The sequence below is a fragment of the Sorex araneus genome, chromosome 6, assembly GCF_027595985.1.
Source record: "Sorex araneus isolate mSorAra2 chromosome 6, mSorAra2.pri, whole genome shotgun sequence".
Taxonomy (NCBI): Eukaryota; Metazoa; Chordata; class Mammalia; order Eulipotyphla; family Soricidae; genus Sorex; species Sorex araneus.
Genome location: NC_073307.1, coordinates 69,654,563 through 69,677,400, shown reverse-complemented (window position 1 = coordinate 69,677,400; position 22,838 = coordinate 69,654,563). Strand labels below are relative to the sequence as shown.

The 22,838-nt window shown below is 39.3% G+C and overlaps 1 protein-coding gene across 5 annotated transcripts in view; it reads left to right on the top strand.

The window, feature by feature from the left end:
* Positions 1–22,838, top strand: part of PPHLN1 (periphilin 1) — a 140,710-nt gene that overhangs the window by 33,509 nt on the left and 84,363 nt on the right. For 4 of the 5 annotated variants that reach the window (XM_055141189.1, XM_055141186.1, XM_055141184.1 and 1 more), the window contains 2 exons: positions 2,247–2,411; positions 5,651–5,712. In XM_055141189.1, the coding sequence (XP_054997164.1) occupies positions 2,247–2,411; positions 5,651–5,712 (227 nt within the window). Of the gene's footprint in view, positions 1–2,246; positions 2,412–3,388; positions 3,484–5,650; positions 5,713–22,838 lie in introns of those variants that run through there. The other variant, XM_055141185.1, reaches the window with a different exon arrangement.

Sequence of the window (22,838 nt, the reverse complement as noted above, 5' to 3'; positions counted from 1 at the left end):
CCCCAAGTTGTTGGAGTCTGGCCAAAGGCACAGCAGCAGTTCTGTGGTATCTGGAAGTCTGAAGGCATCATCAAGCTGCTGATGCACGTGCCTCTTAGGTAGAGGTTTACCTGCTGGCAGCACCATACCCCCATGTTTTTTTTTTTTTTTTTAATTGAGGCTATTTCTTTATATTTTTGGATTTTGTGGTTGTGTTGTTTAGGGGTCCATGCAGTGCCTCTCTGGCTCCTGGAATAGCATGTTAAGTTTTTAGTTTAAATTGGAGAAATCAGTGATTCTAATTATGTGAATAATATAGAAATTTTTCATTAGAAAGTACTACAAATTATAATTGATGATTTTAGTTATGCTAGAATTTTTAGAAGCTTATTATTTGCCTATATTTAATTGATATCTCTGTCAGAAATAGTTTAAGTCAACAAATTAATTTGTATTTTATTTAATAGGTTTACTTAATTTGCCTAAAGAAGGAGCTATCAATCTGTAGGGAAAAACTTACATAGGTCATTTTACTTTTAAATAGATGTAAATTCGTTTTTGGGAAAATTTCTTTTATTTAAAAAAAACTAAATTAAATGTAAAGATTAAATTTAATTTAATTAAAATGAAAAGAATTAGATAAAGAGTTACAAAGTTGTCCGTGATTGGGTTTCAGTCATACAATGTTTTAATACCCATTTCTTGACTAGTGTACATTTCCCATAGATGTAAATTCTTGATTTGATTTTTTTCCTATGTCATTGACAGATTTCCTGTTGACTAGGAAATTTGTTTCGGTCATAATATTTTAAATTTGGGGCTGGAGTGATAGTACAGCGGGTAGGGCGTTTGCCTTGCACGCGGCCGACCCGGGTTCATTCCCAGCATCTCATATGGTCCCCTAGCACCTCCAGGAGGAATTTCTGAGTGCATGAGCCAGGAGTAACCCCTGTGCATCACCGGGTGTGATCTAAAAAGCATAATACTTTAAATTTAATAGTTTTAAATTTGACAGTTTTGTCACTGCTAAGAACTAATTTGAGAAAATAGGTTGAGATAGTATTTTTCTTAAAAACAGCAAAAGTAATCAAAAGAGTATACATTTGTTGAGTATTTATTGTATACCTAGGTACCATGTCAAATGCTTTGAATTCTTTATTTCAGTTATCTCTAAGAGGTATAAATATTGATCTCATTTTACAGAATGTGAAACTGTGACTTAAGATTAAGGTCAAGTAATCAACTCTGAATGTTGGGCTTTACTTTTTTTTTTGGTCAAATCAGTTATATTGATAATGTGTCATATTCAGTAGCTTTTAATTTTCTTTCACAATATATTGTTGATATTGATAAAAAGACATATTATGATTGCTTACTACCTGTTCTGTGGTTCTCCTCTTACTAGTAAGAGTCAGTTTTGTTTAACTGTTTCACAGCAGCTATAGGGTTTTTCCTACATCCAGTTTCTCAGCTTCCACACGAAAAGCTATTTTGCTTCTAGAACTTAAAACCATTAACAAAACACTAGAAATTAGCTGAAATTTTATATAGGATTTTGTATTGTTTTCAAACCTAAGAAGTTGGGACTGAGAGATAATACAACGGGTAGGGAGCTTGCTATGATTTCTTGAACCCTGGTTTGATCTGGGGCTCTACATATGGTTCCCCTGAGCATCACCAGGAGTGATCCCCGAGTGCAGAACCAGATATAAGCCTTGAACACAGCCAGGTGTCACCCCCAAGTCAAAAACAAACACAAAACAAAAGCAAAAGGTTTTTTCTCTTTCCATTATTACTGGTGAAATAGTAGACTGTTTCCTTTTGATCTTATCTCAGTATTGCTTCCCTGTCTGCTGTTCTTTATATGTAAAAATCTTGTATTTCTCCTGAATAGTATACTTCAAACATAGCAGACCGAGGATGTATTGTTTTAAATGGCTTTATAAATTTTCTAGGCAACTAGGAATAAAGCCACCGTAAGTCTTTCTGTATAGAATTTCAATTACAATGTATTTTTCTTTTATTATTGATTTTTTGCATTGCTGCATGTTATTGTAAACATTTGACTTTTTCATTAGTTTCATTTTCTGTGTGAAGACTTTACTATTAGTTATAATCATGTTATATCATTAATATATTTGTGTTCGTTTATACATTTACTGTGTATAAGTAAGGATAAGAACCCCTGTGCTTTAAAAAACTTTTTCCAAAACCAAATAGAGAAATTAGAGATTTATTTTTATATATTTCTTTTTTGTCTGCTTTAGGATGGCTACCATAGGGTAGTTAATATTGTGCCAAAGAAACCACCACTGCTAGAGAGACCTGGTGAAGGAAGCTACAATAGATATTACAGTCACGTTGATTACCGAGAATACGACGAGGGCCGCAGTTTTTCTCATGATCGAAGAAGCGGTCCGCCTCACAGAGGAGTATGTAAACTTTCCCCATGTACTAGTTGTTTTTATTTTTTCTCAAGTGTCTAAAAGTCATGTAACTTATGCAATTTATGTAACTGCTTGTGAAGACTGTTGAACAAACACTTTCTGCTTCATGCTCTGTTGAATTGCCTATTTGGAGTTCTAAAATGGGAACTGGTCATCGGAAACCTTGGGGAGGCTGGGCAGAATGGGCACATACTCTGGAGAGTTTTCTCTGAACGACCTTAAGTGCACTGGCTTGCTTTGTATCCCCTAAAACAACAGAACCAGATAAAGATAAACTGTTTATTGTCTTTGTAATAAATAAGTAATCAGAAATTTGCTCTCACTGTATGTGCCTGGGGCTGGAGCGATAGCATAGCGCGTAGGGTAGTAGGGCATTTGCCTTGCATGCGGCCGACCTGGTTCTATTTCTCTGCCCCTCTCAGAGAGCCCGGCAAGCTACCGAGAGTATCGGCGCTCGCATGGCTGAGCCTGGCAAGCTGCCCGTGGCATATCCAATATGCCAAAAACAGTAACAAGTCTCACAATGGAGACGTTACTGGTGCCCGCTCGAGCAAATCGATGAGCAATGGGATGACAGTGACAGTGTATGTGCCCATTTATACCTTTGTGATTATTCTAGGCATTCATTTTCATCATTACAAAATGTTGTGGGTGAGTTTGGGCTAAAGTTGTTGAGACTTGTTCTCATTTTTGATGTTAATATTAATAAAGCCTACCTTAGAAAGCATTTAAAACACTGTATAAGCACCTTTTTAATGTTAGCTACTGTTGTCACTTCTACTCTGATATTTTATATCTCTTGATCAGCTTTAATGATTAGAATTAAGTACTTAATGTTACAATAATCTATCATTGAACTTGATTAAAACTATTCTTTGATAAAATTCCTTTTATCTATCTTGCAGGTTGATAACATTCTTTTACTAAACCATTTTTTGCTAATTTTTATTTTTCTTCCCCAGTAAAAAATACATGTTAAAACATTGTTTACAATTAAATTTGACCATACATTGACCATTGAAGTCAGTTTTTATTTGTTATGCATGAAGAAATGGAGGTAAGATTGTTAATTGGGGGCGATATATATTGAAGCCCACTTATCATGCTAAATCATTGTGACCCTTGATAATTGTAAAGTCGTAATGATAACTATTCAGTATTTTCCTGTGTTTATTTTTTAAATTTGGGGTTTTAAAGCTTCTTTATTCTTACAGAGATGACTTTAATTTTTGTCAGTTTTTAAATATGCCATTTCTTTAGAATGAGGAGTTAGGAATCAAATATTGTATATGGATAATCTGTATTGTAGAAATATAGATGTTTGCCAACAGATCTATTCTTCCAGATAGTCTTAGGGTGAAGCAGTATTTTTTTTTTTAATGATGTGTGCATGACTTTTGGCATAATTATATATTTTATGGCAAACCAGTGTGGTTAGGTATCTTTTTCTTTTTAATTTATTGAATCACCGTGAGAACAGTTACAAAGCTTTCGGGTTTAAGTCTTAGTCATACAATAATCAAACACCTATCCTTTCACCAGTGCACATTTTCCACTACCAAGAACCCCAGTATACCACCCCCATCCCAACCCTCCCCTGCCTGTGTGGCAGACAATCTCCACTTTACTCTCTCTACTTCGATCACATTCAATATTTTTACAAAGGATCCACAATTATTATTTGGAATTTTCCCCCAACAATCAGACCTACTGAAAAGGCATCATTAGATAATTTGTTATCTATTTCTGATTATGAAGAGCATATGATGTCGTGTGGCCACTATTTTAGTAATGAAGTCCGGAGGGATTTCTGCCAAAAGCAGAACGGCTGAGATTGGTTTGTGTGCCTCTGGGATCATGGCCGTTAAGGAGCTCGATAAGTAGCCAGAGGAGCCATTGGTGGGCAGCATCTCAGGGTCTTCTGGCGGGGTGGGTGGCGGAGGAGGGCTGGTTCCTGCCCTTGTGGCTCATCACTGTAGGCTCGTACTTGACTGTCCAATAGGTTCTGAAAGATGACGGCCACTGTGCCACAGGGGGAAAAGGCTGAAGGGACGACACCCTCTCCCACCCGGGGTGGCACGGCGCTGCAGCGTGATGCACAGTCCGGATGCATTGCTGCTGGGCTCCGAGATTGGTTCGTGCTCCCCTGGGATCGTGGCCACCGAGGAGCTCGATAAGCAGCCACAGGAGCCATTCGTGGGGGCATCCCGGGGTCTCGTCAGGGTGGGGGAGAACAGTATGGTCTTTTAAGTAGTTGTTATCCCTCTTATGAAAATCCCATGTAGCACAGATAGGGAGTTTGGATATTTCAGTCTAATTTGAATTTGAATCCTCACGAACATGGTTTTTTCCCTAAAACCTTGTAGTGCTTCAACAATATTTTTTGTTATTGTTACAAATAATATAGTTTTAATTAATAATACATATAATAATATATATAATATATAGTTTTTCCTTACATTATCTTCAAATAAGTACATCTGGTCTTCAGAACTATCATGACACAAATTCTGTTAAGAGTTCAGCTATATAAAGTATCAAATTACTTGATTTAATATTTTACTATTGATACAGAATTTTTCTTTTGTTTATGTGTTGAGAAGGAAAATAAAGTAATTCGCATGTTTTAATTTTTATATTGTTTATAGTTGTGATTATTATGGGAGATATGGTGAAAAAAATCTAGAACAAGAAAGTGTGACTGTAGCAAGTTCTGTACTAAGCTTAAATCAAAACTTTGGTGAGAGAACTTTTAAAAGGTCAAGAAACGTATGCTTGCGTTAGGGTTCCAGAGAGACGGTAGGGCGTTTGCCTTGCATGTGGCTGACCCAGCTCGGACACCTGGCACACCATATGGTCACTTGACTCGGCCAGGAGTGAGCCCTGAGCATCCCCAAAGGAAAAAAAAATAGGCTTTATAAAAATTAAGCCTTAGTTTTTTCCAACGGCCTTTAGCAATGTTGATAGATGTCTGACAATGTAAATATCCTGTTTTTTGTTTACCAAGGAATTGTTTCCTTTTAAGAGAGAACAAGTCATGCCACAGGTTCTCAGTCTACTGAATTAGTTGTTGAAACAGATTGCTTGCTTCTTTGTTTTTTTCCACCTTTGAAGCTCAGAGAACTTAAGGATGTTTTATATTCTCTTTTTGGGGAGAGACTTAGTAATTTTCAGTAATATTGCTAGTCGTTCATACTTACCTAAGTAATATTTTTATGTTACAGGATGAATCTGGCTATAGGTGGACAAGAGATGATCATTCTGCAAGCCGACAACCTGAATACAGGTAAAGAGATGAAAATAATACCATACTTTGACACTTAAAACACCAAAATGTCTACTCTATATTAAACATTTTGAAAGCACAAAGCATTGCAATTTTTGGTGACTAATATAAAAATTGCAATAGCTTTCTGTGTTGGTACCTAGTAATTTATAAAATATTTTAAGATATTTGAAGTGTTCACAATTGCTATTATAAGTGTCTTGCATGGACTATTAGTTGCTTAGTTAGAATATGATATGTTTATCCTGAACATAACTGAGTTATTATGGAATGCTTCCCCTTTTTTTTTATTTTGGGCCACACTCAGTGTTGCTAAGGGCTCGCTCCTACCTCTGCATTCAAGGGTCATTCCTGACAGGACTCAGGCATCATATGGGGTACTGGGGTCGAGCCCGGGTGGGCCCCATGCAAAACAAGCACCCTACCACTGTACTATTGCTCTGGCCTATATAGCACTGTCTGTCTGTAACACTGTCTTCTCATTGTTCATTGATTTGCTTGAGTGTGCACCAGTAACGTCTCCATCGTGAGACTTGTTACTGTTTTTGGCATATCGTATACGCCACAGGTAGCTTGCCAGGCTCTGCTGTGCGGGCGGGATACTCTCGATAGCTTGCCGGGCTCTTCGAGAGGGACAAAAGAATCGAACCCGGGTCGGCTGCATGCAAGGCAAATACCCTACCTGCTGTGCTATCCTTCCAATCCCTGGCCTGTATAAGTGTTTATTATTTAAAAAAATTCAGTTTTTTTTTTTTTGTGATCATTTACGTTTTGTAGGAAAATGTGTTTTTGAAGAACCCCAATTATTATTAGTTTGTGTTACTTGGAAGTACAAATGAAATAATTAGCAAATGAAATACTGACAAGTTGGTGTTGTTTCTAAAATGACTTTATGGGGCTGGAGCAATAGTACCACAGGTAGGGTGTTTGCCTTGCACGCAGCCGACCCAGTTTCAATTCCCAGTATCCAATATGGTCCTCTGAGCACTGCCAGGGGTGATTCCTGAGTGCAAAACCAGGAGTAACCACTGTGCATTGCCAGCTGTGACCCATAAAGCAAAAAAAAAAAAAAAAGACAAAAAAAGACTTTATGATGGTAGTGTTAGACATTTAAAAAGGAGCCTTTTAAAATTCTCTTATGAATTGTCAGAAAAGAAATCTGTAACTTCGTAAGTATCAAAATAATAGGATTCAGTGGATCAGAGAAAGGAATTCCTTATTGCATTGCATAAGCAGGGTCATTAGCATGGCAGCAGCAGGTACCCAGCCTGCAGGTCCTAGTGGGCGGTGTAATGTTAGGGAATAGGGACTGTGCATGCAGTGGAATGCACTGAATTGAAGATCAGGATTAAAAATTCAGTTATCTTTTATAGAAAGCAGCAAACCTGCTTTCCTTTCCTTGTCAATGGTGAACTGTTATACAGTAGTTGCTCTTGGTCACCTTGAACATTACCTAGGCCACTGTTTTTCAGCCTGGGGCCAGATGGTCCCCCCAGGATATTCCAGAGGCACCACAGGTGAAATCATTTGGATGGGGTGTGTGTGGGGGAGGTAACGGCATGACAGTAAGGGGTCAGCTGGTGGGACAGAGTTTATGGAAGATAGGTCAGGAGGAGGCATAGTCAGTAAGAGGTTGAGAAACACTGGTCTAGATGAAGAGCGCCATTATAGAGTTTGGTTAGTATCAGTGATAGGTCTTATATTTTGGTATTTATGATAGAGCTATGCAAGTGTTTAGAACTCAGGACAGTCTGCCTTTTCAAAAGACTCAATAGAATTGATGCTAAAAATTACTGCAACATGTAGAACTGTAGCACTGTCATCCCGTTTTTCATCGATTTGCTCGAGTGGGTACCAGTAACATCTCCATTGTGAGACTTGTTTTTATTGCTTTTGGCATATCGAATATGCCACAGGTAGCTTGCCAGGCTCTGCCGTGTGGTTGGATACTCTCGGTAGCTTGCCGGGCTCTCTGAGAGAGATAGAGGAATTGAACCTGGGTCTGCCATGTGCAAGGCAAACACCCTACCCGCTGTGCTATCTCTCTAGTCCATTACAACATGTAATACTTAGTAATTATAAAAACTTATAACCAACTAGAAATTGAAGATTACTTTTATGATACTGTGTTGCTATTTACTTTAAAATTAGAGTAAAGCAGTCTTGCCTGTTATCTTTACTTTTATTTATTATGGTAATATAGGTGTCAATCTTCAAAATAAAGCAGGAAACTTAAAAGTTTAAGGGATAGAATGAAAAATAAAAAGTAAATGTCTTTTAGATGATGTAATTATGAAGAAAATTTAAAAGTATTTACAAATTATTAGAACTATTAGGAAATCGGCAAAGTTCACTACAATAAAATCAGCAGTGTAAAATAGAAAATATAGTAAAAAATATTGTTTGTAGGGGCTTGAGTGATATAATACAGCATGTAGTAATAATTGCATTGCATGTGGCCTACCCAGGTTTGATCTGCTGTACTACCCATGTTTCTTGAGCCCAGCCAGAGTAATCCCTGAGCACTGCCAGGTGGTGTGATACCTAAAAAGAGAAAACTTCATGTAATTTCTGAAGGACAGAAAAGCTTGATAAATTTAGAATGATGCTCTTGGTTGGGAAGAGCGAGTACTACAAAGCTGTTAATTCCTGGATTCGGGCATTTTTCTGGTATTGTGTCACCTTTGTGAACTAAAATTATATATGTGACTCACTAACCATAACTGCCAATAGGTTGATGTTTGATCTACTATAGTTTTCTCTATACTTGTGAGCATTTGAGAATGTAGTTAACTCATTTATTTTAATGAGATTCTGTTATGCATATTTTTCTCAGTTTCCTGTGGAAATTTTTCTAACTTTCTGGTATAAACTTAATTGAAATTTTTAAATGACGAAGTAATATTTGTGATACAGGTATAGAATATAGAGGTTCAGAGTCTAGAGAGATAGTATAGAGTTTATGGCACTTGCTTTGCATGCTGCTAACCTTGGTTCTATCCCCAGCTCAGTTTTTGGTCTCCTGAACATACCATGTAGCAAGGAGTAAGCCCTGAGCACTGTCAGTGTGACCCCCAAACAAACAATATGTTTCCAGTACGAGTGGTGCTTTAACCCTGACATAGATTGCTTGTAATTATTTTCTATGGGATTCCCAAGAGTAAATTTTCTGGGTCAAGGGGTGAAGTTTCTATTTATATACAAAAAATTATGTACAATGAACATATGTTTAGAGCGATAGCACAGTGGTAGGGTGTTTGCCTTGCACGCAGCCTCCTAGGTTCCATTCCTCCACCCCTCTAGGAGAGCCCGGCAAGCTATTGAGAGTATCCCACCCGCACGGCAGCGTGTGGCAAGCTACCCGTGGCATATTTGATATGCCAAATACAGTAACAACAAGTCTCACAACTAGAAGTTACTGGTGCCCACTCGAGCAAATCCATGAGCAATGGGATGACAGTGACAGTTACAGTTCCTAATAACTATATACATTTTTAAATTTTTATAAAGAAATGTAACATTTTATTTTGAATATTTTTATTAATGTAGAGTTTTGAAAAATTCCTTTAGTACTGCTAAAACTGTATCCTTATGCTGACATATGGGAATTTTATTAGGGATTCTTACTAAGTTCTAGTTACAACATACGTTTTCTACTGATTAAAATTTATTGATCATTATTGGTTCATAAAAACAATGGGCTTTATGTTTTTTGTTTGTTTTTGTGGATGGTTGTCAGAATCATGGTCCTGCAGTGACTGGGGTCCGTCCCTGTTGTGAGGCTGATGATCCCCCTCTCTCACCCCACCGGTTCGCATAGGTTATAATTTTGTAGACGTAGTTAAACTATGAGAGTTTCTCAGTCTTTCTTTGACATTTATGTGCCAATGGTTTTGGTAAAGTGATTGTAGGCAGTGATTTGAAAAGAGTTTTTCGTTTTCGGTTGTCTAATGCAGTCTTTCTAAAGGGGAGATACGGTGCTGGAACAACATGGCAGGCATTAGTTCCTTGAGTACACTTTGGGATCTCGGTTTATTCTGTTAAAGTAGATTGCCAGCCTTTGGGCCGTGCTGTGGATCGAGCATGATGGAAGAACCCAAAAGCGCGCCCTTGGACTCCAAGCAGCCCACTGAACTAATTCTGGCACGGGATCGGAGACCCCACGGCGGGCTGCAAGAATGGAAACCGGGAATTCCCCAATTCTTTTAACCTCTCTCTCTCAATCCCTTCCTCCCGAGCACAGCGCTGAACCTCTCTCTAGGTTTCTCCATCTTATGAGCACCATAAAAGGGTAAAAGTTTATAGTGATGTTATTTCTGGTTGTACTTTCCCTGGACTTTATACAGAAATCCAAAACCGCGCGGCCGCGGCAGCGGCCGCACAACCTAATGTCATCTTAGTGTCAGCAATATGTAATGGTTCCTTCTTAATGGGTCGGACTTTTGTGGGAGATCCTAACAAGAATAGTAAGTCTTTTGCTGAAATATTGAAGGCAATCAAAGTGGTAGCCATCTCTCTAGACTGAACTAAGCTATATCCCCACGCCGGCTGAGAAGAAATATCCTTCTTTCTTGGGAAGAAACGTGGTGTGGTGTTAAACATAGTGTGATGTCCATTAAGCAAACAGACCTGGTGGCGTGGGAATGGGATATAAGGGGAAAAATTATGTACATGGAACAGCAGGACGCTGGTGGAATCTCGAGCTGGAGCCGATACCAGCGCAAGTTCCAGAAACTGCTTGCAGACACTTTACTAGACTATCAACTAAGCCAGAGCCCCACGCCGGCTGATGACGGGAAATAACCGTCCTCTTCGGTTTTTTTCCCTTTGTCAGACAGCGTGGCGATTACTAAACAGGCGTGAACTCAGTGGCGTGGGCCAAGGGGGAAAAAGAAAAGTTATGTAACAAACAGCGGGACTTAATATCTCTATATTCTTAGCAATGGAGAACTATCAAATGCTTCCTTGGCAATAGGACTGTCTTTTTCTTTTTGGGGGGAAACCCCAGCAATGGTAGTGAGTTGTGTGTTGAAACATGGAATGTAAGCGAGATAAAGCGTAAACGAAGTGAAACTTATCACGTACAAGGGTGGGGACTGGGGAGGTGGGAGGGGGCGGCAGATATACTGGGGGGGTTGGTGATGGAAGATGGGCACTGGTGAAGGGAAGGGTGTTTGAGTATTGTATAACTGACATAATCCTGAGAACTATGTAACCCTCCACTTGGTGATTCAATAAAAAAAATTAAAAAAAAATAAAGTAGATTGCCAGGTAGATCCAGGGAGATAAACGTGGGATAAGTTTTTATTTCTGCTTGAAAAAGAAGTGGAAAGCAGTGCCAAATAAATTTGGAAAATTCTGGTCAAATTTTTTATGATTAGATCCAGGTTATGCCTTTTTTGTGGAAATTGTTTCTAAATTAACACTTTTTTTTTGGGGGGGTGCGCATGTGTGTGCGAGCGCGCGCACGTGTGTGTGTAATTTATTAAATATATTCTGAATTCCACCCCCCAGTCCTCCCTCACTGGTGTTGACTTTTGTCCTTTGATGAGAATGGCGTTTAGGAAATTTCCTTAGTCGCTAAGGAAATTTAGTTAATAGCTTTCTCTCCTAAATTGCTGTTTTACGTGGAGATATTTTGGAACTATGCTAGTCATTACCCCCATTTCATCCACTCATTTTAGCAGTCATTAATGTTTCTTGCTTGAATTATTAGTATGATTTTTTTTTTCTTTTTTTGGTCTCACCCAGCAATGCTCAGGGGTTACTCCTGGCAGTGCTTGGGATCATATAGGATGACGGGGATTGAAGCCAGGGTGGGTGCACGCAAGGCCAAATGCCCTGCATCTGTACTATCACTCTGGCCGTATGATGGTTTTTAAATGAGGATTTTATAATTCTTTAATTCATTCATTATTTATTATGGAGGTTCTTATGTGAGGAAGAGTTATCTTTTTTCTCTCACCTTTAAAAAAAACCAAAACTTTGCTTATTACTCTGTTTCACTCATTGTGCTATTCATTGCCATCACTATTTTGATGCTTACATTTGGCCATTGAGGAATCCTATCATGGTTTTGTCTGTGTTTATAGAAAAGAAAATATTTGCTGCAGTAGACTGTATAACATCAAGTGCCATTTTAATCATCTTTATGTATAGTATTTACTGACATTACTTAATTTAAAATGTTGTTTTAATTTAAAATGATGTTTCATACTTAAAGATGCCTTTAGCTCCAATGTTATGGAGGATTCTGCCCACATTTTCCTCCAGGTGCTTTATGGATCAGGTCTGATTGAGTTCTTTAATCCACTTTGATCTTTTGTTCCTGGCTTTAGACATAGTTTTGAGTTCATACTTTCGCAGGTAGCTGTCCAGGTTTCCTAGCAGTATTTGTTGAAGAGGATTTCTTTTCTCCACTTCACTTTTTTTTTTTTTTTTTTTGCTTTTTGGGTCACACCCGGTGATGCATAGGGGTTACTCCTGGCTCATGTACTCAGTAATTACTCCTGGTGGTGTTCAGGGGACTGTATAGGATGCTGAAAATCCAACTTGGGTCGGCCACGTGCAAAGCAAATGCCCTACCTGCTGTTCTGTTGCTCCGGCCCTCCACTTCACTTTTCTTGCTCCTTTATCAAAGATAAAGTGATCATTTATTTGAGAGTATGTGACAGTAGTCAACCTTCTTCCATTGGTCTGCAGGTCTTTTTCTATTCCAATACCATACAGTTTTAATTACAACTGATTTGTAATGCAGTTTGAAGTTGAGGAAGGTGATGCCACCCATCTTTTTCCCAAGGATTACTTTAAGTTCTCCTTTGGGTGTTTATTGTTCCACATAAATTTCAGGAGTGTTTTGTCTATTTCTTTGAAAAACGTCATTGAAAAATGTTATGAGGACCACATTGAATCTGTATAATGCTTCCGGGAGTATTGCCATTTTGATGATGTTAATCTTCCCAAAGGATGAGCAGGGGATGTGTCTCCATTTCTTAGTGTCCTCTATTCTTTTTTTTTTTTTTTTTTTTGCTTTTTGGGTCACACCCGGCGATGCACAGGGGTCACTCCTGGCTCATGCACTCAGGAATCACCCCTGGCGGTGCTCAGGGGACCATATGGGATGCTGGGATTCGAACCCAGGTCGGCTGCGTGCAAGGCAAACGCCCTACCCGCGGTGCTATCACTCCAGCCCCGAGTCCTCTATTTCTTGAAGTAGTGTTTTCTAATTTTCTTTGTATAGGTCCTCCATTTCTTTAAATAAGCTAATTTTGACGTACTTGATTTTCTGAGGCACTATTTTGAATGGGATTGTTTTCTTAATATCTCTTACTTCTATTTCATTATTTGTATATAGGAGAGCCGTGGACTTTTGGGTATTGATTTTGTAGTCTACCATTTTACTATACAAACTTATTTTTTCTAGGAGCTTTTTTGTACAAACTTTAGGATTCTCTAAGTTATAGTATCATCTCATCCTCAAATATTGATAGTTTGACCTCTTCCTTTTCTATCTGGATGTCCTTGATATCTTTTTCTTGTCTACCTGCTATAGCAAGAATTTCCAGTACTGTATTGAATATAAGTGTCGAAAGGTGCAAAAGATGGCAACCTTATTTTGTTCCTGAACTTAGAGGGAAGGCTTTTAGTGTTTCCCTAGTGTTTTCCCATTGAGAATAATGTTTGCTGTTGGCTTTTGGAAGATGACTTTGACTACACTGAGAAAAGGTCCTTTAATTCCCATTTTGTTGAGAGTTTTTATTATGAATGGGTGCTGGATCTTGTCAAATGCCTTCTCTGCATCTGTTGATGTGATCATTTGGTTTTTATCCTTCCTTTATTGATATATGGTGAATTATGTTGATTGACAACAAATGTTAAACACCCTTGTCTTCCTGGGTTGAGTCCTACTTTTTCATGGTGTATGATCTTTTTGATGAGTTATTGGATTCTATTTGCTAGTAATTTGTTGAGGATCTTTGCATCTGTATTCATCAAGAATATTGAACTGTAATTCTCTCTCTTTTTTTTTTTTTTTGCTTTTAGTGTGAGGGTGATACTTGCCTCTTAGAAACTGTTTGAAAGTGTTTCTGTTTCTTCGATTTCTTGGAAAAGCTTGAACAGGTTTGGGAGTAGGTCCTCTTTGAAAGATTGGAAGAATTCACTGGTGAATCCATCTGGGCCAGGGCTTTTGTTTTTTGGGAGACTTTTGATTACTATTTCAATTTCCTTGATGGTGATCGGTGTGATCAGGTATTCCAAGTCTTCTTGGGTCTGCTTTGGGAGAATATAGGAGTCTAGGAATTTATTTATTTATTTTTGCTTTTTTGGATCACAACAGGGAATAAACAGGGGTTACTCCTGGTTCTGCACTCAGGAATCACCCCTGAGGGTGCACAGGGGACCATATAGGATGCTGGGAATCAAACCCTGGGTCGGGGGTGTACATTTCTCATGACCATGTCCTCTGTTTCCCTACCACCATCCACCAACACCCCACCCCCAACCCAGCCTCCCTTTATGGGAAGCATTTTCCTTCTTGCTCTCTTTCTCCTTTTACTTTTTGTGTATTATGGTTTGTAATATAGTTGCTCAGAGGTCATTAGTGTTAGTTCAGGGAATTTAGTATTTTTATTAGGACACTAAGGCTGGATTCAGTTTGGTGGCTGCTTTGGGATGTGAATGTGACTGCTGAGGCTTCTGGAAGTACAGGAAGATGGGGGGAGGTAGCCCATCCTCACCCCAAGAAAGCCTGGAGATTTCAGTCACAAAACCTGCATACCAGAATTTTCAGCAGATTATATCTTGGTGAAGTCCATCCTGAGTTGGTGGAGTCAGGCTGGGGATATTGTGGTGATTTTGGATTTTGGAAGCAAGTGGCTCCCAGGAACTCTGCTTGGATGGGCCACCAGGCCAACCCTCCCCACACACATTTACCCCAGTCTATTCAGCCATGTGTGGGTCCACGATTAACTGTGGCTTTTGATCTCTTTCGAGATTTATTTATGGGTCGGTCTCTGAAATAAGGCCAATAGATGGGTTTGTATGGCTGAGCCAGAGGTGGTCTGTGGGTGTGGCTCCTACATACCTAACTTTTGGCCTTTAAATTTCTTGGTAAACTTGACCCCAAGTTGTTGGGGTCTGCCTAAAGGCACAGCAACAATTTGGGGGTATCAGGAAGTTTGAAGGCACCATCAGGTTGCTGATGCACTTGCCCCCGCAGGTACAGGTTGACCTGCTGGTGGCACCATACCCCCTTCAATACATATTTAAATAGACATTTTCTACCAAAGTTTTGACATCTAAAAATATTTGTGTTTCATAAAGTTTATGACAAAAATACATTTTAATGCATGACAAAAGCACCTTCAAGACCCACCTCAATATTTTGCTACTTGACCAAAACACCTCCACAGAGAGCCAAATCACAGTCAATGAAGAGCCTGATTAGTGAAATAATTTTTATTACTGAATACAATGTAGTATTTTTCATGATCAGGATTTGTACAGAAGGATTTTTTTGCATTCAAAGTATTTAAATTTCAAAGTAGTAATTATAATTATACAGATCTCATGAGCACAGTTAAGCATCATAGAACTGTCTTTGTAGGTAGATTTTCTTCTCTGAAGTTGTTTAATTTCTAGAAAGAATATTATTCTTCCTGATTCCTTATTGGGTTCAAAGATTGTCTTGAAGGAAGGTAGGTAATGGGGTATTTCAGAGGGAAAGATCAATTATCTTTTTAAAATCTAAAAGTAGAGTACTGAAATTAGGGGAAAATATGTAGTTGTAAGTTCTCCATAATTATTAGTGTGATTTATTTTAATAACTGGTGATACTTTCAGCTTTTCATTTAAACAAGAATTCTAAATGAAAGAAAAATAGCATCGGTCAGAATGGGAGATGTGTGCTGAAAGTAGATAATGGACCAACCATGATAACCTCTCAGTATCTGTATTGCAAGCCATAATGCCCCAAAGTAGGGAGAGAGTATGGGGAATATTGTCTGTCATGGAGGCATGGGGAGGGTGGGGAAGAGGGGGTATACCGGGGATATTGGTGGTGGGGAATGTGCACCGGTGGAGGGATGGGTGTTTGATCATTGTGTGATTGTAACCCAAATATGAAAAGCTTGTAACTGTCTCACAATGATTCAATAAAAATAGGGGAAAAAAAAGAAAGAAAAATAGCTTAAGATAACCAACATCTTTGGTGCGGGGCACTTGAGGGCAGTGTTTTTTAGGTTTTACCCTATTTCTGTTCTCAGGAATCACTCCTCATGTGCCAGGGATCACTGTGGTTAGCCACTTTCAATACAAGAACTTTAATCCCTGTACTTTCTTTCTATCCCCACCCCCAGTCAGCATCTTTTAAAAAATGTCTTAAATTCCTATAGTATATTGCAAAAGAGTCTCTGAGCACCTTATAATGAAAACAGTTTATGTCAATAAGGGCAAAATAATTTAAACAAATCTGTCTACGAAATTTATTTATGACTTTAATAACATACTAATTGATTTAAGGGCCTGAGATCAACTCTTTGTTTTTATTTTTAAAAACTTTAAATGTGTAAAATGAAAATGAACAATCATGTAAGTGAAGAGTTAGAATCAGAAATATCAGGCAGAAATAATTAAGCAAAAATTTCTTTTTTTTTTTTCTTTTTGGGTCACACCTGGCAATGCACAGGGGTCATTCCTGGCTCATGCACTCAGGAATTACCCCTGGCGGTGCTCAGGGGACCATATGGGATGCTGGGATTCGAACCCGGGTCGGCCGCGTGCAAGGCAATGCCCTACCCACTGTGCTATCACTCCAGCCCCTTAAGCAAAAATTTTCTAAAGGAGAATGATTTTCATATGTTTATCGAAGCCTGGTGTGGTTGGTGTGGGAGAATGAAATAAAATGTGATATACAAGGTAGATAGAAATCAGTCTGATGATCAATAGACATAAAAGATTTGTATTTTGAGAGTAATTATTACCAAATAAATACCTTATTAAACAAAAATAAACTTAATATTTCATTATAGGATTGGGGAGATAGCTCAATCTTGCATTGTTCATTGTTTCTGGAGTTTTTTGGTGTGGTCTATTTATGGTTTCTAGTATATACTATGAATACACTATGGGCAGCTTGCCAGGCTCTCCTGAGCAGGCAACAGACTCTTGGTAGCTTGTCAGGTTCTCCAAGAGGGAGAACCTATTAGATGTCTTCAACTGTCGAGGCTCTGCTCGGGGCGGGGAGGGAAACGCAACCCGTCCCTTCCAAGGGGCCCAGGGGCCCCTGTGAAGACATCCAGGCGCAGGGGCAAGAGACTCTGCTTTGCTCTCTTCCTGGAGCTTGGTTTTATAGTCTCTGGATATTGGCCTTTGATGAGATTACACGGTGCTAGGGGCAGTTTCTGGGTGTGACTGTCTAGCTACTGGAAAATGGGGGATCTGGGTGAAAGAGGCACAGACCCCATCCGAGCAGCCTTGGAGATCTTGGCCCCGGGTCCCACACGCCTGGGTTCCTCTGCCAATTCCTTCATGCTTGAGGCTTGTCCGAATGTGTGGAGAGTGGCCTTGAGCATGGTTGTGGCTGGGTTCCGGAGGTCTTCAACTGTCAAGGCTCTGCTCAGGGCGGGGAGGGAAATGCAACTCGTCCCCTCCGAGGGGCCCTGGTGAAGACAGCCTGGTAAGCTACCCATGGCATATTTGATATGCCAAAAACAGTAACGATAGGTCTCATTCCCCTAACCCTGAAAGAGCCTCCAATTGTTGGGGAAGACAAGTAAGAAGAGGCTGCTAAAATCTCAGGGCTGAGTGTAATAGAGACGTTACTGGTGCCCACTTGAGTAAATCGACAAACAGTGGGATGACAGTGATACAGTATATACTGTGATGCTGCCTGCAAACAGTGATACTTTTGAATATCTTTTTCTTGTTTGATTGCTGTGTCAATGACTTCCAAAACTATACTGAGTGGTGACCATGAATATCTTTGCCTTTTGCCTTATCTCAGGGAAATGACTTTCAGTTTTCCACCATTGAGTATGATATTGGCTCTTTGTTTGTTTATTTTGTAAATAGCCATTACTATCTTCAAGTATGTTCCCTATGTCTCTAATTTTTGGAGGGTTTTTTATCATGAGTGGATGTTGGGTCTTACCAGAAGCCTTTTCTGTGTCAATTGATATAACCATCTGATATTTTTATCTTTCCTTTTATTGATGTGCCATATTATATTAATTGATTTGCCATTATTAAAGCACCCTTACATCCCTGGAATGGACAGTACTTGATCATGGTATGTAATCTTTTGCATATACTGCCAATTTGGTTTGCCAGGGTTTGTTGAGGATCCTTATATCAGTGTTCATGAGAGATATTGTTCTATAATTTTCTTCTTTAGTAGTGTCTCTGGTTTGGGTATTAGGATAGTATTGTCATCATAAATACCATTAGGGAGTATTGTCATCATAGAAACCAAAATGTCCTCAAATTTTAGAGGAGCTTGAGGAGACTTAAGTCTTTGGTAGGACTCATTAGTGAACCCATTTGATGTGGGCTTTTGTTTTTTTTTGGGATTTGAAATTACTGTTTCAATTTTTTAACAAGATATTTTTATTTAGGTTTTCTATTTCCTCTTCGTTCAATCTTGGGTGTGTTTGTATGATTCTAAGGATTTATCCTTTTTTGTTTTAGGTTCTCAAACTTGATGGCATAATGTTGCTCATAGTAACCTTATGATCTTTTGTACTTCTAAGGTGTTGTAATTTTCCTTTGTCATTTCTGATCCTATTTACTTGTGCACTCTCTCTCTCTCTCTCTCTCTCTCTCTCTCTCTGTTTGTGTATTCTTCTTCAAAACAACCAGCTCCTGGTTTCATTGACCTACCCTTTTATATTGTTTTCTTGTTGATTTCTGCTCTAATTTTTATTATTTTCTACTTTCTGCTTGCTTTAGGATTCACTTTTTGTTCTATTTTTGTTTTGTTTTGGGTCGTATTGGCAGTGCTAAGGGCTTACTCCTGACTCAGTGCTCAGGGATCACTCCTGGCAGTATGCTCAGGGCACCGTTTGCAGGATGGGGATTGAACTCAGGTTGGCTGCATGCCATACACCCGGACCCTGGCAATATCTCTCCAGCCTCTTGTGCGTTCTTTTTCTACTTTCTTTACTCTGTGAAAGTAGGTCTTTGATTAGAGCCTTTTCTTCTTGGTGTGAATTTGAATAGTTATGTTCATTGTATACTATATCATTATATTTTACTATATATAGAAGCTTAAATAGAGATAGACAGTAACTTGCAACCTAGGGCACTTGCCTTTCATGCAGCCAGCTGTGCTTGCAATCCCCAGCACCACATCTGTTCCCTCCCTGTTGCCCAGTATCCCCACCCCTGCCCAGCTTCACCAGGCGGCACTACTGAGCACAGAGTCAGGAAGAATAGTTCCTGAACACCTCTGGGTGTGGCCTCAACACCCAGCCCCTCCTCTGCCCCAAACCTTGTAGTTTTCAACTTTTATATTCAAACTATACAAAGACATGGTCAATTCCTAGAATCACTACTGAGAATTGTTCTGCTTATGTCATAAGCTGTGTTTCTGCTTTTGACTTGAAGATAGATAACTTACATTACACTGCTGCTCACCAGTTACTGGTTCTCAAATTCAGTCCTTCAAGTTTTGTCTATGTAAGTATTATCTAAGGAGCCTTGTAAAAACCTAGAGTCCCTCCCTCCCTCCCTTCCTATACTCAGAGGTTACTCCTACCTTTGCACTCAGGAAGTAATTCCTGGTAGTGCTAAGGGGATTTAGCCTGGGTTGGCCACATGCACGGCATGCACTGTATCAGCTGAACTATTTTTCCAGCCTCCCCTCTTTGATTCAATCAGCATTCGGGAATTGGTCCTGGCAGTACACAGGAAGCCCACTGGTGCCAGACATTGAGCCCCCTCGTTAGTTGGGCAGAGGTGAGGTGTGGCAGAGGAAGGAGCTCTGCTGCAGTTAGAGTCGGGCCAGAGATCTCAGCCAGAGATTAATCTTGCTTGGAAAGGAGAAGGGTGGGGCAGCAAGCTATCGGTTTGTCTTTTCATTAAAAATTAGCATTTCCCCTCAATCTCCAAATAGGGTTAAATAAACCCTATCCCTCAAAATCTTGTCCTACTTCTCACTTTTCATCTTTCTGTCAATTTATTTTGGTGGAAAATAATGGCTTCATTACTTTGTTTGGTCACTCTTAGTGTTTTGCAGGCTGCTTTTGTTTCCAAAGTTGGTGAAAGCCAATAAGATTAGTCATGAGATTTGTAGTTATAAATGGAGTTGCTTCAGTATTTGATAGTGACTATACAGTTCCCTAAATTACTTTTTTCTTTTACTTCTTTTAGTCACTGTACATGTTTTCACTCTTGTCTGCTATTCTTGTTCACATAGTATTGTTCAGTCAATTTGTCTCTACTTTTTTTGAGGCTTAGAATAGTTTTTCTAGCATATAAATCGGTTCAGTTTGGGTGCTACTAGCTGAATGTACCCATTGAACACTTGAAAACACTTGACACTGAAATGTATATATTTTAGATTTACATTTAGTACACACCTGGCGTGTCCAGGACTTACTCCTGCTTCTGCACTTGGCATCTTCCACTAGGCATCACTGCTAGTGGGACGCGGGGAACCACGTGCACTGCCAGGAATCAAACCTCAGTTGGGTGGATGCAAGTGCTTATGTCCTGTGTTCTATCTCTCGACCCACATGAAAATATTCTTTAATACAAAATATACTTTATTTTCAAGATTTAAGATGAAAAAGAAGTGTGAGCTATTTTAAAGTACTGATTATTTGTTTATGATATCTCGCATAAGTTGGGTTAACACAAAACATAAATAAACTTAAACCTAAATTTAAAGTATATGCCCCTTTACTTTTTAAAGTGTGGATTCTGCACATGTAGCTAGATTTGTCTTTTTTTTTTTTTTTGGTTTTTGGGTCACACCCGGTGATGCACAGGGGTTACTCCTGGCTCTTCACTCAGGAATTGCTCCTGGCGGTGCCCAGGGAACCATATGGGATGCTGGGAATCGAACCCGGGTCGGCCGCGTACAAGGCAAACGCCCTACCCGCTGTGCTATCACTCCAGCCCCTAGATTTGTATTTCTATTAGATAATGTTAATCCGAGAGTATCTCTCCCGCATGGCAGAGCCTGGCAAACTACCTGTGGCGTATTCGATATGCCAACAACAGTAACAAGAAGTCTCACAATGGAGACGTTACTGGTGTCCGCTCAAGCAAATCGGTGAGCAATGGGATGACAGTGATATAGTGACATAGTGAATGTTAATCCAAACCTCATCTTTCTTCATTCCTGACTTTACCTCTGCCCTGGCTAATTTTAATGATAAACATGTCTGTCACTACCCCCACTCCACACCTCCTGTTTTTTTTTTTTTGCGGGTGGGGGGCACACCTGGTGATGCTTAGGGGTTACTCCTGCCTCTATACTCCGAGGTTACTCCTGGCTCTATACTCCGAAATCACTCCTGGTGGGCTCAGGGAACCATATCAGATGCTGGGGATCAAACTTGGGTTGGCGGTTTGCCAGGCAAGTGCCTTACCTGCTGTGCTATCTCTTGAGTCCATTCTTAATTAGCCTTCTGGAACATACACGTCACTACCACCACTACCCTTTCCCCACCTCCTTACTAGTTGGATTTTTACTTCTTCAAAGCCAGGATAATTCTCTATGTCTTTCATATAATCAGACGGACTCTGTTATATTAAAATGCCTATTGTGGTGTTTTCTCCTTATCTGAAGGACTGTGGGAGAATCAGCCCCTCCTGTCCTTTGAGTTCTTTCTTCCCTTACCCTTGGTTCCACCCTTACACTGTTTTGTAATTTTATCGCCATCTGGTGTCAGGATTGGGAAACCATAATTCAGTGCTTCTTTCCCTCTGGAAGAAAGCAGTATTTTCTTTGAATGTGGCAGGCCTGCTCTTTTCCACCCCTAATTTATTGACAGAGCTTTAGCATATTTCAGCATAGGAAATCTTTATTCTTCTTCGAATATCTTCCTTGTCTTTTCTGATAATGTCCTCATTTTCCTTCTGTTTTTGTCATTCTCTCATTCTTTTCTGATAGCGCGTTTCTGGTAGTTGGGGCCCTCTGCACTCCCCCCTGTCTGTCTTTAAGTATGATTCATTTACTAACAAATTTATATTTATAGCCAAAAAATCTCCACTTGCCTACCAAGATGTTATATGAGCATCTTAAACTGTATGTTGTCTTCTAAATGTGGATCTCCTATCTGACTTAATTCTCAAATCTGTTTTCTCAGTTTAGTAGTCTCATGCCAGAATTCTGGGAGTCAGCTCATACCCATTGTTTCTCATAATGTAGTTACACATCCACCATCTCCCATTGACACACTCAGCAAGACACTCAATAGAAGTCTAGTTTGGGAGCTGGAGAGAGATTACAGTGGGTCGGACCCTTGGCTTGTATGTGGCCAACTCGGGTTCCCCAGCTACTGTATGGTCCTCTGAACACTGCCAGGAGTGATCCCTGAGCACAGAGCCAGCCCTGAACACCACTGGGTGTGGCCCCAAATCAAACAAGCGAAAAGTATATCTTGCTCAAGTTCAGTTTGTGTAACATTTCTTTGTTTCTACTCCAACTTAGTGTCTTCTTTCGCTTGTACGTAGTTTTCATTCATATATTTTATGCTTATTCTATTAGCATCTCTCACCGGTCTGAATGTTCCTTAATGTGAAGGAATACATGCACTTGGATCACCATTGACTCCTCAACACCTGATACATTCTTTTCTGAAACCAGTATAATACATGGGTAGCTGCACCTCTCTGTGATGTTGATGTGACTCCTATAGTTTATGTGATTATTTAGAATATATTAGAATTTCTTTAATGCTTTCTTCTAGTTTTAATATTCTGAGTTCATTTATTACAAGTGATTTTTTTTAACCTGTTCTTGTTTACTTTAGTCGAGGGAGACTTTATTGAATATGTAAATAGGTATTTTATTTGTTACATTTATTGGCAACAACCAGTTTATAATTCAGAATCTACCAATTAGTATGCTGGAGTTATATTCTGAGATTTGGGATTCCATGCCATTAGTTTGAATC